Source organism: Cyprinus carpio, chromosome B7 (genome assembly GCF_018340385.1).
Source record: "Cyprinus carpio isolate SPL01 chromosome B7, ASM1834038v1, whole genome shotgun sequence".
Classification (NCBI taxonomy): Eukaryota; Metazoa; Chordata; class Actinopteri; order Cypriniformes; family Cyprinidae; genus Cyprinus; species Cyprinus carpio.
In genome coordinates, this window is record NC_056603.1 from 14,415,541 (window position 1) to 14,433,274 (window position 17,734).

Below are 17,734 nucleotides of genomic sequence, written 5' to 3' on the forward strand. Positions count from 1 at the left end.
TAAAAACGCAAGTGAAAAACTTTTACGTTTTTAAATACATCGTTGTCATGTAAACGTAGCCCCAGTCATGCAGAAATTACTTTTTTAGTTTTTTTTATTTGTCTGTCTGGATCTTCTTCTCCGTTTCCATGTCTCAAAAACATTTCTGGTCTCTAAAAAAAGTGTTTGCACTTTCAGGTCACTTAAGTTGACAAACGAACATTTTATGAGCTCTTCAGGTTTCCACAGAATCAGAAAGTCCATTATTCACAAAACTCTTTCTGTGTGTTCGGGTTATTAAATATGTTGGCTTATTTCATTATGCATTCAGCTACTGGGTATTCTCAGGTCTGTTTAAATATTTTATCCTGTCTAAATCCATTTCTCAGATTTATGTAGATTTCCCCCAAGATCAGCACAGAAAATGCAAAAACATCTTCTGATTGTTGTCTGGACCTGCTTATGAGACAAAATCTGAATATTTTGTGAAGTATGAACCCCACTGAGCATTTTATTCCGGCCACATGAATATTCCTTTTATGCCCTTCTGGACACGTTCTGTCTTTGATCTCCTCAAAAACCACAATCAAATATTCCTGCAATGCTCACTGCATACGCACATTCACACACAACACATGTGCAGCTGTTTACTCTACAATGCAGACCAGTAAGTTGGCATTGGATGAGTCTTACAAAATGGTAAAGTGTGAACATGTTTCAGTAAGATTTGGTTTCATTGTTGAAACACAGGGGCTCACTTGTTGCAAAATGCTGGCATGTGAATCCAAACATTATTAATGTTTTTTTTTTTTTTTTTTTTTTTTACTTTGGAACATGTTTACTGGTTCTGATTCAAAATAAAGAAAATAAAATATTCTGATGTTAGGTCATTGCATGCTGAACTTTTCATGATTTCTTATTTAGTTTTACATATATGCATTTGGCAGACAATTTTATCCATGTCCCTGGGAATCAAACCCATTACTTTGGCATTCCAAGCATCATTTCTGTTTAAAAAACTATTTTAAATTAAATTATATTTCATGATGAACCATTTTATAATTTGAGGCATTTATGAAAGGAAACACTCAGTGTTTTTATAGTGTGTGTATATATACTGTATATTGGTAAACTATTAACGCTATAGTAAGAATGTATATCTCGGGCCGAATGTGGCCTGCAGGCCTATAGTTTGAATCCCCTGGTTTGCATCACTAAAAAGAGAAATGTGACTTCAATTTGAAAGCTTTGTGGCATTAGCTGTGTGCTTTTTTATGGTAGTGTTTGTTTAAAGAAAAATGGGCTCTAATGTAAGACCTAAAAATGAATATGATACTCTGTAATGCATGTGTCTGCGAAACATGAAAGGTGTGCGTTTATGTTGGAAGCTGGGATTTATATGTGCGTGACTGAGTGAAAGTGTGATTGTGTATGAGCTGGTCTTTGACCCTTTGTCCTATTTTATGTAGGAGGGTCCCTAATGGAATAACTTGTTATTGTGTGTCTGTATGCGTGTATGATGAATGGCTGTATACATTGAATGTATGTTTGACTTCTGACCCCTCTGTCCTGCATTTTTAAAAGAGGAAGTGGTTACATGTTAAATGGACATGGCCGTGTGGGCAAACGTGCTTATCTGTAAGTAAATTCTGTCAAGTGTGTGTGCTTCTCTGATTTAAGAATTTAACCTCCAAGTCCTCTTTGAAAGGAGAAAATAATCTATTATAATATGGCCTTTTTTTTCTTCAGAAGACCTCCCTCTGTGGTATGTGTGAAAGTATATGACACATATATAAATATAATATTTAACCTTAAACTCTTTCTTTCTGTCTCTCCTAAAGATAGAAGAGGGAGGAAAGGCAGCTCAGTGTAAGAAGTTGAGAGTGGGAGATGAACTGGTGAACATTAACGGCTCGGCTCTCTACGGCTCCCGTCAAGAAGCTCTCATCCTCATCAAAGGTTCTTACAGGGTTCTCAAAATCGTCGTCCGAAGGTACGCAGACATACACATATGCTGACTTAAAGAGCAGTAACATTTACCGTTGTCTGGCAAATTTTCATAGACAAAATCCAGTCATAGGAATCCACGCAATCAAGAATTTTGCACAAGGGGAAAAAATTTCACTTCACAGACTTCATATCAGGTTCAGTTTGTTATGCAAAATCTTCACTTTAACTAACAGAAAACCGCTCAGTTTCAAAGTAACTTCTGTGTGTGCTTCATAAATTGCTACTTTATTGACAAAGAACAGTGGACCTATTTTTTGCCCTCAAAAGTTTGCACCTTGTGTTGATTCTAGTAAAAGTGCCATGTTGACGCGCACACACACACACACAAATGCATATATGCTAACTTAAGGTGTGGTCACTTTTACCATTGAATATATATGTTGTATGCTCATATGTTTTTGCACTAATTAGTTTACAAAGGCTTTACAGTGAAACTTCCATTTCAACAAACACACACACACACACACACACACACACACACACACACATACATACATACATATACAAACTGCAGTTTTTGCTCAGCAAATTTTTGTAGGTGAAATCCAGTAATTTCAATAGAAGTCCTGTTTTTTTTTTGTTTGTTTTTTTTTTTTCAGTTTGTATTGTAAATTTGCTGCGTTGGTTTGAAAGTGACTTCTGTGTGAGCTATGCTTCAGACTGTACATCACTACACTATTGACAGCAGACACTAGGCCTTTTTTTGCCCCAAAGATTTAGCCAGATTTCACTTACGTGGTCACACCTTTATAGTGAAACTACCATTTTGATTTCTAAAACATCACACCTAGAAGATGTGACCAGGATATATAGAAGGAGAGCGTCTGCACAGTGGTTAAGTCCACCAGTAGCCTCTGATTATGTGTGTGTTGTTTATTTTAGCTGGCGTGATGCGAGTTGACGTCAGCAGAGTTTGGCAGACATGAGTTTTTCACCCGTGACAGACAAAATTGACTGACACACCCTGTTTGACTCACTCAGAGTGGCCTGATCCAGGATCAGCTCTTCTTATATCAGTATAACTCCTAGTAAGTGTTTAAGCTGTATCCAGGTCAGTGTTAGTCCATTCAGGGTTTTCCCTTTCCAGGCATGTGGACAGTCAAAAGTGTCATGTGATAGTGCCTCACTGTGGCTGTGTGGAGAGGTGCAGACGAGGCGTCTAACCAACACATACGCACACACTCACAAACGTTTGAAGAATTTTATTGATGCATTCACTTGCAGTTTGTGATAAATGTTTACCTTTTATTGCTAGATTTATGTGTGCAGGGTAAATGAGGTGCTTTGTGTGTTGTTGTTGAGTCTGGACTGGACGTGCAGTCGGCTGAGTCCAGCACATTCCAGTGTGTTGAGGCCTCACTGCATTAGCAGCTACCAGACAGCTGAGTGTACATCCCACACACCTCCCTCTTTCATCTTCTTTCTCCTCTCTCACTTATTTATACTGTCCTCCCTTCTTCCTGCTCTATAAACCCACAATCTCCTCTCTTCATTCTTTTAAGCAACAGTTTCAATACTCCACAGCTTTTATAACCTCATTTTCTGTCTTAAATATTCTGAAACATCATTTTCTAACATCTCAACATTCTCTAAGCTCATTCTATAGCCTCACAATTTTAGTTGTGTAATCTTATACAGTTTATCCTCTCAAGAGTTTATAATTTTAAAACCTCTCAACGTTCTAAAACCATCTGTAGTTTCTGAAATTATGTAGCCTGTATAAAATCATTCCATATGTTCTCAAAAGTTTATCATTTTAAAACCACTCAATATTCTATAATCTCTCATTCTGTAGCAATACTATAGTATAACAATCTATAGTATAACTTTTATCTTGTCCTCAAAATGATCTGTAACTGTTGTAACAAAATTCACCATAATTTGTGATATTTTAGATGAATTTTATAGAATTTTTAATATAGCTTATGCCATTGGGTATTGGCAAAATTTTAGTTTTTATCTGTAATAACTCTGAAGCTGTCACACTATAGCTTTAATATTCTTTCATTTCTATGACTTCATTTTATAATCTTCTCATTCTTTACCCTCGTTCTCAATCTCTCTACATCCTCTAACCTCTTGACATTCTGTATCTATTTTATCTATAGCAAATAAACAAATTCAATATGCTGTTTATTTTTGTCCAACCCCTCACTCAAAAGATTCTCAAAACACAAGAATTCTCACAAGATTTCTCACAAAACATAACCTACTTGAGTGCACTTAAGGTATGAGATCTTGAAATTGCTGTCTCAGACTGTAAACATGCTTTTAGTCAAAGACAAATCTGAACTTTTAAACCTCCAGGTTTAGGATAGCCATCCAAACACCAGCTCTGCAGAAGTTAGCCACAGAGCCAGAGGTTCAGGAGAGAGGGAGAGGAGAGGGGTGTAGAGATGGAAAAAATTCCTTTTCTTTTTACATCCGTTTATTTGGCAGCAAGTCAGAAATGCTGAAGTCTTAGTGTTATTGCCCTGCCTGTGGTTTCCCTCTTGCTGTGGTTTTCTAGGCAGCACATGCTACTTTCTTTGTGTGTGTGTTTGTATGTGTGTTTTGTTTTCTTTTGTTTGTGGGTTAGTTACAACAGCGGGACTGTGCCTTCAAGGCATCAGATTTGACTTTTCTGTGTGGATAGACTATCGCTGTATAATTTGCCTTTTTGCATGCAGCCTGTTTTTGTATAAAGCTAATGGTTTGGCTTTAGAATGCATGTTTATTCATACTTAACAATCAATCTAACAGGCACAGCTGTGTCATTTAAGGCCAGTACAGTTGGCACTATTTACCGACTTTTCATAGTCACCGTTCCTCACATTTAACCTTTAGCAAAAAACACATGATTACATTTTTTGCAACATCTAAAAAGGTTAAGAGACGTATCAGTTTTCTGCAGTTATGTTGTGTGTGAAAAAGAGATTCTTTATGGCTGATTTATAGCTCAAAGAATGACTATGTGTGTGAGAGGATTTTGTAATTGTGTGTGTGTGTGTGTGTGTGTGTGTGTGTGTGTTCATCTTTGGACGTCAGTAAAGGTCACATGCATCACGCAGGGCTCATTTCCACCTCCATTTAAAGGCCAAGGAATGTAAGACTATTCAGTTAGCACCAAGATAGAGATGTTTGTCTATGTGTGCGTTTGTTTGTTTAATGCCAACCTCCCCGTCAATGATTAGAAATTGACCTGAGATGGGTTTTTGCAGGGTGGAACATCTGATCTAATAGCAAGGATTATTGGGTGCCCCTGGAGGTTTGCTGAGGCACCCTAGTGGGTCCCGACCTCCTGGTTGAGAATTACGGGTGTAAAAAAATAAACTTTAAATGACAAAAAAAAAAAAAAAAAAATTTAGTAATGACAGTATATACAGTAATAAGTGTGTGTGTGTGTATATATATATATATATATATAATGACAGTATATGTGTTTGTGTGTGTATATATATATATATATATATGTGTATTTTTTTTTTTTTTTAAGCTGTTGTGTCATCCTGGCTTGTCTTTGTGAATTGGAAGGTGTTGTTTTTTGTTTGAGGTGTCCAGAGACACACTGTATTGTTTTCCTGCACACACACTTTCTATTGTTTAGCAGCAGCTGTCTGGAATGCAGATTTTATGCACTTCATCCACTTTGTTCAACTTGGGATTGCACAATTTAGTTCAGCGTTTGTGTCTTCACCTTTTGAGTTGCATACCAGTCTAGTTCTTGTAAGTACTAAATACTACAAGAATAAAAAATGTATATTATACACACCGAAAGAAATTGCAGTTGATCTGTTGAGGTTATCAAAACCCGATGTGCTCTGTCTGGAGGTGTGGTGCCCCTCTTGCCATAGAGAACAGTGTGCTTCTGAAATTTCTGGATGTCTGGTTCCTCCTAGTTCTTACTCCCACTTCCTGTTACACATGCTGACTGTAATAGCAGCTTTAGGAGCGGAGCTGGGAACCATGGGACAGAAATGTTTATTTACAGCAAATAACCATTGTCAGGGGCGGAAGAACTGTTTTGAAATGCGTATTTTGTCCCTGACTCAAGCCAAGTCTGAAACACAGACCATATTTGGACTGTGAACATATAGTTTTTAGATATTCTGATTCACACACACACATGTTCAGACTTAAAGGAAGGGTAGGTCTTTACAGGAAAGCCACGTGAGGGAGGGAAGTGATGCTGTCTTGCTTTGGCATATCTTTCTGGATTTATTGAGGAATTGGCACGTTGGTTCTTCACAGTTTTCCATTGAATACTATTACACTAGATCATCCATACATAACAGCATTAATCCTAAAAGTGCTGTGTGTAATTTCCGAGCTGCTAGTGGCATCAAGCAGAATTGCTCAAATTTTTACAAATTCGATTTCTTAAAGGGACAGGTTAGATATTAAGAAATGTGTTTTCTTGTACCTACAGTGAAAACCAGTGGGGCCCAATGTTGTTTGGACCCCAGTGTTCTTCAGAATATCTTCCTTTGTGTTCAACAGAAGAATGTCTTAACGGTATTGAAGATATTGAAGGGGATTAAGTGGTGTTAATGATTTTAGGATTTTCATTTTTCCCTTTAAACCACCCCAGAGTGAGCTTTGTTTGAGCCAGAAATTGACATGTGCATGTTGGGCTGCTCAAACAAACAAGAATATTTTGAAAGCACCACATTGTTCACACTGTTGGGACGGGAAAAATTATAAACTACATGCATTACATGTTTTAATCATTACCATTTTTCCATGTCTCAGCATTTTTGGTAGAGTTTAAATAAAGTGAAGTAAATAAATGACACATTTAGCCATGTGCAATTCACATTACAGGAACCAATGGCTGTAATGTACTGTAAGAAGCCAACTGGCCAAATGCTGATATTAAAGCTGTAAGCACCACTGCTCTCTTGAGGAAATAAAGTGTGGAGAGCCACTTCAGTAATCATCTATCAAAGGTTGCCTGGTCTCTCTGGGAGAAACCCCAGTTGCACTTCACTCTTTGAGTTTATGATCTTGTGGTTTGAAGAGGCCTTGGAGGAGAGTTATGAAGGACAGAGACAGCAAACTCAGGATAAGACCCTGCCCGCTGCGCTAAGGAACAAGAAAGAACAAAGGAGACTCGATGCCAAAACAATGGACATTCCTTACATTCCCAAGACCACCACCCCCCCTCCTGACTTTCCACATATTATGAACAAAACTCCAAGACCTTTCAGATTCCAAAACTTTCATCATGCCAACCTCACTGTATAATATGTTTTTCATTAAACTTGTGTGCATAGAATTTATAGTTTATGGCCTTCTTTGTTGTCTTTTGTTAAGAAAATGTGCACAGGATAAATGTCTGTACATGTACAGTGTATATTAGGGGTGCATCGATAATCAATAATTATTTTAATCCTTTGGCCGATATTAGAATTCTATATTATTATTTTATCTAAATAAAACAACAAAAAATAAATCAAGCTAATAAAATATTAGTGTTTGTACTGTAACAATATTTTTAACATTTTCTTCTTCTGTCATATAATGGCCACTTTAAATAGGAAAAATGAGCATGCACAATGAAATATCCAGTAAAAATTTATATTGTCTGAAATCAGAGAATAAAATTGGTGAATGGTGTGTGAGTCTTTCAGTGATAGTGGACAAAGAAGACATGTTCCTTTTCCTGGAATGTGTCAAGTGATCAATCCAGACAGTTCTCCATGTGTGGGTTTGTCCTTTGGGATTGCATTACGATCAGACTGTGCATACTGAAATGGCTTCTTTTTTTATTAAAAGGCCCAGTAGCCCAGAGCACCATGCCATAGTTCTCATCATGGTAAATATGTTTTGTGATATAACACTGATATGCTGGACATGTGGATAAAATGCAGGCCATCAGTTAGATTAACTTCTGTTCAGTTGCCAGGGAAAGTGTAAACAAACTGTGGTGTTATCATTGGTGTAAACTGTGAAGCCTTATGGACTGCTGTGCATCTGTTTTAACATCTGTTGTTGAAATTTTGTTAAGACCGAGTCGACAGACTTGCATACTTTTATTCATTCAATTTATGCTCTTGTGATTAATAGGGCACCAGGGTCATGATGACCTGGCACATCTCACTGCTATGTTTTTCTATTCAAAATAGTTAGGAAGGGTTTGATGTTGCTGATAAGCTTTTAGGCCAAGATGCATTTTTACATGCATTCTTTCCCCTTAAAAAGTACTTTAAGATCGGGGTGGTGGAGGATAATAAAAAACAAAAAAAGATATTTTGTTGTGGAGAGCAGATCTTGTGTGTTCTCTTTTTGTGGTGTGTTTTTCGTTGTGGCCATATTGGTAAAAGCCTGGGTGATTACATGGAATGCAGCCTTTGCGTCTCGCTCGCTGTTTTCGGGAAGCGGGCAACCAGAGAACAAACGATGCTGATTGCATGGATTGAAAGCGGAGAGGATTTTATTTTATTTTATTTTATTTTATTTTATTTTATTTTATTTTATTTTATTTTATTTTTGACCTTGTTGCATATAATTTTATAGGCTTCAAATTAATAGCTAATTTAAGGTGAAAGGTCCATTTGATTTAGAGATATACACATGTATGGAACATGGTACAAGTTTTAAAAATACATAGTAGCACCAGTATTTTGAAACTATTTTGTACTTTGTTAGCACAAAGTAACTGAAATGACAGCGCATAATATGATTTAGTTTTTATGCTTCTCTCTTTGCATTGCAATCTGGACAAATCTCTATTATATTCTTGATCAGGGTATTATTTTTGAATAATTGACTAATTAGATATGGACATGGTACATTATGCATTCCTTACAGTAAGACAAAGAGGACTGCTAACGGACTAATTTGATGTGTTCACTGCAAAAAAAAAAAAAAAAAAAAAAAGGCATAAAGTCAGCAAAATAATAATCCTATAACAGTAACTGCATAATATATTAATGCTGCAATGCATGTTGGGAATGGAACGTACAAAAAGCTTTAACATTTAAACAATATGAAATTCTTTGTTTAGACTGTGTTCGAGTAGTTTGGGATAATTCTGCTGGTCTGACAAGGGTTTTTATGTTAGTTTCAAGAAAACTGCATTTCTAGGTAAACTGGAAAAAATGCAGTTGCTTTTTTTTTTCAGTGTTGGTGTAAAAAAAAAAAAAAACAGAAGAGAGGAAGGATCTTTGACCAGAGCACAGCATGCAGTACTACTGACTTGTGTGTGTCACCAATGTTTCTCACAATAACCAGTGACCTCACACCTCAAGATATTATCATTTCGTGGTTTATCCACCCTTGTTTGCTATCAATCACGATCTCAGTTACTACAAAGAATTTCAATGTAAATTTAACATGCTGGTATAACAGAAACTCTATACCCTTAATGGTTTTATAATGGCTTCACTTAAGGACTTAACCCTGGTTTAATGGCTTTTTATATCCAGAGTTAATGTTCCACACACTTGTGCACTAACCTCAGATTTGTGGTATAAAAGATGGGCTGCATCCCAGTTTGACTACTTATACTATGGCCTAAAAGTATGTTTTCTTTTTGTAATAAAAAAGTAGATACTTTTGAGTTTGTAGCAGAAGGGCGTCCTGTCATTGTGCAGTGATCAATCATCTTGTTACAGTTTACACCTCCATACAGTACAGTTCATTCATTTATGCTTAGTTTATTCCAGCATTTCCACAGATGGACAGCAGACCTGTTATTGAAACACGTTGTGTGCTCATCATTCAATGTGTTTGTCCAGTCAATGTTTCTAACCTCATTAAAATGCAATTTTTTTCCCACAAAGTCTATGGACACCAAAACAGTTTAGTTGCCAACATTCTTCAAAATACCTACTTCCGTGTCCAACTGAAGAACATTTTAAACAACACAAGGGTGAATAAATGACTACAGAATTTTCATTTGTGGGGAAACTGTCCCTATAAGAATGACTGGGTTAACGGTTTCAACTGAAGAGCCCATTAGTGGGAGGTTGTGTACACAATTATAATTTGTCCTACACATGATTGTTGGATTTTCTTGTGTTGTCAGTGTTGCAGTTGTTAATCAGAATGACCCCATTTTGACTTTCATCAGCCATTCTGATTAGAGCAGGAAAAGCTGTTTATTAAGCACAGCTGATATGAGTTAAACTTCATTTTATTCTCTTTCTCAGGCAGTTGCTGGAATAACAAATCGCACATTGTTGCCTCTCAGATGTGCTTTGCATTGTTGTGCTTTCTTCACTATTGAAAAGAGCAAGAATACATGTACCTGGCCTCATGCCCCAACGACAATGCACCACTTCAATCATTTTGTCTTGTTCAACCAATTTGTTTCCCGTTTTTTCACATACAGTATATCCTCCTCTGCTCTTTCTCTCTCTCTCTCTCCACCCCCCTTACTCTCTCACCACTACTGGCCGAAATTGACTGCTCTCCCAGGGAGACAGGAAGCGGCCCTCACATTTTTCCCCCATTCAAACAATAATAGGAGAGAATGCTAGGTATTATTTTAGCAGTGGCTTGCCGCTTTATCTCCCCCAAACATAGTTTCCTCTTCGTCTGAGCACCGCTTCCTCTCCCCCAAATGTCATTAGAGCGAGTGAGTGGGAGGTTGTGTGTGTGAGTATGCGAGCGAGAGAGAGAGAATATGCCGTTTGGTCTTCAGTTGTGACTTGAAATATTGAGAGAGAGAGTGTGTGCTGCTGTTTGAGAGGGGAAGTGGGGGGGGAGTGTTTGTCTGTTAATTTTTTCCTGGACTAGGAATCTGGTCAGAGCCTCAGGCTGCTTCATTACAGCTAAATGACCACCAACCTTCACTCATGTGAGCATCGAAGCCGTTAGGGTCCTGATAAAGACTGACCACTCACAGCAGAAACCGCAGACCTCAGGGTTGTCCTTTGACTCGAAGTGTCTACTGATGGTTTAGACCTGAACTTCACCTTGAACCTGAAGCTGAACAGTCTTTGATGGGACTCGTCTCAAGAATATTTCTCTTACTTTGAGAACATCTGGAGTTGACTGAAGTGTTGTGAGTATCTCAAGACATTTCGTAATGTGCAGAAAACCTTAAGTGGAGGTCAAACCAGCCGTAGTTTCAGCCTGGTTTCTGTTTGGTGTATTTCACTGGAACTGTACTGCTGTGCTAAGGCGAGTGTTTTTCTGCTTGTTTTATTTTGTTTTAAAACTTTGATTGCTTTGGTGATTTTACATGTTTTTTTTCTCTCTAAATCTAAGCGTAGTTGAGTCAAAACTCTGAGGACAGATCATATTCTAATAGACCCGATTTCAGTCGTAACTTAATTTTTACATTAAAAAAAAAAAACCTTTTTTTTTTTCTTTTGATTTTCGTTTTGTGTTTTTTTTTTTTTTTTTTTTTTTTTTTTTTTACTTTTGTCTTTACATAGCTGTACTTTTGGAACCTCAGATCAGCTTGGTGTTAGGTTTAATGTTTTTGATTAGATTGTAAGTTTTATTGGAAGAGGATGACGGTAGTTATGAACTGTCATGAGAAATCTCGATTTTCCTGCGATTGCAAAAGTGATCAGAATGAAATATTAATTACATTTAGTGTTTGTGAGTGAAATGAACGAGATGAGATTTAGATTCTGACGTGCCTCTGTGTTGATGTTTTTCCTCTGTTTACTTAATGTCATGTGTGGCAATAACGTTGGTGTGTAACAATTGTGTGGCAATAACTCTTTAATGTGTATTAATTTGTTGCATTACAATAAATATTCTTATGCTTTACAATAACCGCATACGAGAACTGCCATTAAATAGCTAAATTAAGTCAGTATCGATATTGCTATTTGTTTTATAAGTGTTTTGAATTTATATACACTAACATTCAAAAGTTTGGTGTCAGTTTTGAAAGGTTACTTTTATTCAGCAAGGACGCATTAAATTGATCAAATAAATGCTGAGCTTCTAAGCTTTCTATACAGAAAAAGTATCCTGTGGTTTCCACAAAAAATATTAAACTGCACAAATAAAAAGAAGAAATGTTTCCGCAGGACTTCTGCAAAACTGTATGAGTAACGGATGTTGAAAATTCAACTTTGACATCAACAGGAATAAATTACATCCCTAAAATATATTACAATAAAAAAAAAATGGTTATTTTAAATTGTAAAACACATTTTACTGTATTTTTTATTTAAAAATTGTAGCCTTGTTGACCATAAGAGACTTCTTTTGAAACAAAAATTCTTCCTGAACCCAAGCATTTGAATGGTAGTTTATAATGACAACAAAAGATTGCTATTCCTTGTATATTGCATTTTTGGATATTTCTCACTTGCTTTTCTCATCTAGCCTCTTGAGGAAACGCTTAAATTGGTATTAGTTAAATAATAAGCCCTTAAAAACCATTGTTTCCTCTGGATTTTTGGGAATGATGGGATGTACCTGGAATCTGGGCCTTGTTCCATTAATGCTGTTATTTTGCTGTACCTTGCGATACCTTATAAAGAACCTCAATCAGCCGTTTCAGAGTCTAGTGGATGGCAGGTATGAAAGAGTTCCAGGTGGAGAAGCCAAACATATTTCCCTTGATTCCTGTATGTGTTTAAGACTGACACTGATTTGGAGTATAGGGTCTTTTCCTCACTCTTGAATGCTGTGGTTTCCTGATTGTGGTTATCTTTTTGTGAGTAATTGGTAATTAGGAATATTAGGGTGATGTTATCACTTCATGTTGGCTTATGTCTCTGTTTTTTGAGCAGGCGCAGTGTGCCAGTGATCCGTCCCCACTCTTGGCATCTGGCAAAGCTGTCAGAGGCACCCTGCACTACGGGCACTGGTGACTCCTCAGATGGCCCCCCGGCTATGCAGCTCCACTTTGCACCTCTCAGTGTACCTTGGCACTCCGGCGGTGACAATAGGTTGGTATAATAATCATCATACAGATGATTCATTTCTTTTTAGCATTTCAGTGTTTTGAAATTGATATAGATATAATTTGCAACATGTACATTACACTAATAGCTTTAACAGATCTTTGTGTGTGCACGGGAGAGAGAGATGGATCTTATTGTTGAATTAGGGAATTTTGCTTCCAGAAAATTTCACAAGGAAAACAATCAGAGAGGAAGCTAGTGATCTCATGTCTTATGTCAACATGTGGCTCACCGGATGCCACCACTATTTTCAGACGTATGACTCAGACATTCTTCACAGATCACCAGCAAAGTGACCAAAAACACACAAGAAAACCTGTCGTACAAAACATAGCAGTGACCTAAGGGACTAATCTTTAACTTTCGACTTCAACATTAATGTTTGTTTTAAGGGACTTGTCCTGTAGTGTCTTTCCACTGAAACTGGGAAACCTAATCACAGCACCTGTAACACAAAATGAAAAGGCCAATATGATTATCAATTTAAAATAAAATAGTAATAAAACTAATAATTTGAGACAAACATATAGATTTGTTTTTTTTTAATGCTGAGGTCTTTTTATTTTAAATGATGGAAAATGAGGCTTGCAATATGAATACACTGTTTTTAGTTCTTTTAACTTTTTTTTTTATAAAATGTTATTTTTATTGAGCTGAATATTCGAAATGTGATTTCAAAATACTTTGAAATCAGTGCCATCTTGCAATATATGTGGCAAGAGAAACTTTTTAGACTGAAGCTTTTGCTCAGTTGCTAAAGGAATTTTACAAGCCAAATGCAAATTTCAAAACAGTACTTCATAATTTGATACTGAAATTCCAAGCTGACATAAAAATAAAAAAGGGTACTTTTTATAAGCAATCTTTCAAATCCTTATGGTGACTGTCACATCGTCTAAATTGGTTCACTTCTGTTTCGTTGTGCAGTGAGCTGTCCAGGCAGTGGGGCCATATCTCCAGGCACTACAGCACAGACCGCAGTAGCTCAATAGGAAGTATGGAGAGTCTGGAGAATCCACCCAACCAGGGTTACTATGACAGTCAGCTGTCTCCCATTGATCCTGTCATCTTCAACAACAAACGTGACTCTGCTTACAGTTCATTCTCAGCCAGCTCAAACACATCCGATTACACTGTCCCCATCAAGCCTGAGGATACCAACTCTATGGACAGTCTTCTCCAGGGTTTTGGTTCTTCCTGCAGGTATCCAGAGGGAGGCCAACATTGTGCCCCCAGTGGCCATGGAAACCAGCAGGAAGAGTGTGGACACTCCAAGATACTGTCTGACAGAACTGAGGCTAAAGTCCGACCAGCGTCCTATGGCTGTGAGGAAGAACATTGTGCTCCACCACAGCCACCCATGAGGAAGGACAGTTTTAGGGCTACTAGAGGCCAACCAACAGATAAACGCTGTGTGTCTGCTCCTGTAGGCATCCCAAGTGTAACCAGCTGCATGGTTGAAGATCAATCCCAAATCCAGGAAGTTCTGACTGGTAGTGTTTATTTGAATGGAACACAAGACAATGAGAAAGAACGTAAAGGATGCACCAATGAACCTTATTACACCTTCAACTCTAAGACAGACTCTGAAGGAGATAGCAAAGCAACTGACTGTGAGAAAAAACAATTGGAGAGCTATTCAGAATCTGTGGTGGCATCTACACCTCCTCTCAGTCCATTTTCACAAAGGAATAGGGATGAGAACTTAGATGCCCAACCAGAATGTAATATCCAGTCAGCAATGCATAGACACAGTGCACCTGAGAAACTTCTAGCTTCTCAGCTGCATATGATGGATTTTACTGGTGACAAAAATGATTGTGCATCTCCAACTTGTCAGTGGTCACTGAGTTTTCTGAGTGATACTAGTCCAAATACGGCCCAGGCCAACTGGGGAATGAGTAGATGTTCCACACCTGGTTCAGTGGCAACTTCCGAACTTGAGGATCCCAGGTTAGAGGAGGATCCTCTAGATTCTGGACAGAATTTCTCGGGGCAGCCCAGTAATGTCTCTGGAAATCCCATGGAGAATGGATTCTCCACTGCTAACTCTCAGACCAGTGAGAAGAACTTTGGATCTGTAGCTGTTAACGTGTGTGTGGACACTCATCTGAATGAGAATGGGCGAGAAGTGAGCGTAGATGATGGTAGCATCACAAAGCAATCACAGAAACGTCAGTTCCGTAGCTCCAAGTCACGTCGTAGAAGTGAGCGTTTTGCCACAAACCTCAGAAACGAGATCCAGAGGAAGAAGGCCCAGCTGCAGAAGAGCAGAAACCCTTGTGGTGAGGAGACTGTGGAAGAAGAGGTTGCAGATCTCAACGTGGAGGCAGTAGCTCCTCCAGAGCACCATCAACCCAGACCACAAACCTTCTCAAGTCCTCTTACCAGTCCTCCGACTGTCCAAATATCCGAACGGACACCTCAACAAGATACAACCCAAGTTGAGAACCAATCCAGAACCAGGGCTGTGTGCTCCCAGACATCTCAGACCCAAACCCATATCTCTCAAAATGCCAAACAAGTGTGTGTGCATGTGGTGGAGGAGATAGCCCCTGCAGGTAAACCACGGAGATGGCGCTGGACACCAGAATACAAGCTTCAACCGGAAACTGAGCCCTCAGAGATTAAGAGAAATGAGGCTACTGAACAGATGAGTTCTGGGAAAATGGGTTCAACAAGAGGGAGGGCAGGTTCCTCCAGTAGTCGCTTGGGTAGATCGGACGAGTGTGATATTCTTCCCTTTGCAGACCGCAGGAGGTTTTTTGAAGAGACTAGCAGAAAGTTGAGTCAGTCTGTAACAAACTTGTCAAGTCTGACAAATCGAAATCAGAGACTAGAGAAGCCGAGTAGACCGAACTATCCATCCTCACCTGAACCTCTTGAAATGGCCACTAACCTGGGCCGGAGGAGGTTTTCGTATCAAGATGTGCCCTACGTCAACTCACTGGACACTGGGAGACAGTTTATGAGTACCCAACAAGACCAAGAAAAATTGAGGAAGAGGCTGGTAGAGAGAGAGAAGGAAAAAGAAAGAGAGCAAGAGAGAGTCAAAGAGCAAGAGAAACTTCGAGAACAAGAGCGGGAGAAGGAAAGATTAAGGAAAGAGAGGGAAAAAGAGCAACAAAGGGTAAAAGACTGGGAGGAGAGGCAAAGAATGCTGCAGAGAGAACAAGAAAGGGAATCCAGGAGAGAACCTGTTTGTTCTGAACACAATATGAGCGGTGACATGGTTCCTCAGTCTTTATCTCACGATGCCTATCGGAAACAGCCGCCCAGTCCTCAGGTTCCTTCCTCTCTGCAGTCCTCTGAGCATTTCTATAGCAACACTACCACCAACATCCAAAAGCCTTGCTCAGCGTTCCACCCAGTGACCACCCAGCACAATCAGTATGATGACTACCACGTGAATCCCCCCTACAAGGCCAGGAGCTACACCCCAGCTGAGGTAAGATTAGGAATTTAGCATTGTTCATTGTCTAAAATGAGGATTGTGAAGCTTTTCTGATCCAGGCTCTCAGTCAACCCAGGGAGCCACTAATATAAAAAATTCCAGATTTTCTGAGTACCACTGTAACAAAAAGTATACAATATACTACATTAGCATTGGCGTATTTTTGCTATTTACCTGCCTTTAAATACTCTGCCATGTCCTAGGTTTAGTGTGCCACTGTGTTGTCCAGCAGACAGTAACTTCATGGACCCCAAGGGATCTGCTGAATCATGTTTGGGGCAAAAACATTAGGTTGCTGTATGTATTTAGTCAAATGATTATTGAAAGAAAATTTAACAGATATTAGCAACATAGCAAGTACCTTACTGATGCAAGTGTTATAGTATGCACTATATATATCTTTGCTAAATGGAGACATTGTTGTTAAATTATTTATGCAAGTAAGAGCTTTCCTCCTGCAGTTCACTGTCAAATAACAACCTCATAAATTCATAATGAATAGCCTGTACATTCGCTTATAATGAATAGCTTGAGCATGAATACAGATGGAAATCAAACATTGCTGCTTGATAGAAGAGGGTGTGATTTCCTTTCTTTATTGTGGTTGTTTACAGTTTTAGGCTCTTAGAAACTAAAAGATGAGTCCTTACAAACACATTTTGTGAAATCATTGAACCAATTTTGATTTCAGTTAAATAATTTTGCATTGAAAATAGCCTGCCTTATTGGAGCCAGAAAGGTATTTCTGTTATCTGTCAAATATTATAAATCTTCTTTGTGCATTGATCTTTCTACACACTGTTGGAATCGAATAAGGGTGAAACTGTTTATTCTCTACTTGAGCTGTTATTTTAAGACTCTTTGGTATAGTGCCATGTAGATGGGAATGAGACGGTTGTTTTGAGTCTTTAGTGCAGACTTATTTTAATATTAGCATTCATGCAGGATATCTTGAAATTTGGGTCCCAAAAGGCCAAATGTTGGCCAGAACTGTATAAAAACCATGAATTGGCTCTAATATGACAGGAAGATTGAATATGTATTCCATCGTAACAATCACTAGTCTTAATACATGTTCTTTGGTTTTTACGGTAAAAGTGTTTTAAGAGTTTCATCTTAAAACGCGAAATTGATAATCTAACTGATCTCTGAGCAATTTTAGTCCTTCAATGTGTTTAGATCTTTTAGACCTTTTTTAATCCTTGAGGGCAAATTCAGGTGAATTCAAGAGGGAATTTTCCTTGTAGTGGAATGAAGCCCATGTCCACTGGATGAGAATCAGAAATACTATTCACTGTACTGACTCCCCTTACAGTTCTCAGAACAGAATGTTTTTGAACAGTATCAATTATTTTGGCAGTTATCAGATATTTTGCTCATGGTGTGCTTTTAAAATTCTGGGCTATAGATGGTTGCCACAACAGCCGTG

The 17,734-nt window shown here is 38.2% G+C and overlaps 1 protein-coding gene across 5 annotated transcripts in view; it reads left to right on the top strand.

The window, feature by feature from the left end:
- Window positions 1–17,734, top strand: part of shroom4 (shroom family member 4) — a 40,497-nt gene that overhangs the window by 15,097 nt on the left and 7,666 nt on the right. For 3 of the 5 annotated variants that reach the window (XM_042727386.1, XM_042727388.1, XM_042727387.1), the window contains 3 exons: window positions 1,821–1,972; window positions 12,678–12,836; window positions 13,779–16,299. In XM_042727386.1, the coding sequence (XP_042583320.1) occupies window positions 1,821–1,972; window positions 12,678–12,836; window positions 13,779–16,299 (2,832 nt within the window). Of the gene's footprint in view, window positions 1–1,820; window positions 1,973–9,208; window positions 10,982–12,677; window positions 12,837–13,778; window positions 16,300–17,734 lie in introns of those variants that run through there. The other 2 variants (XM_042727389.1, XM_042727390.1) reach the window with 2 other exon arrangements.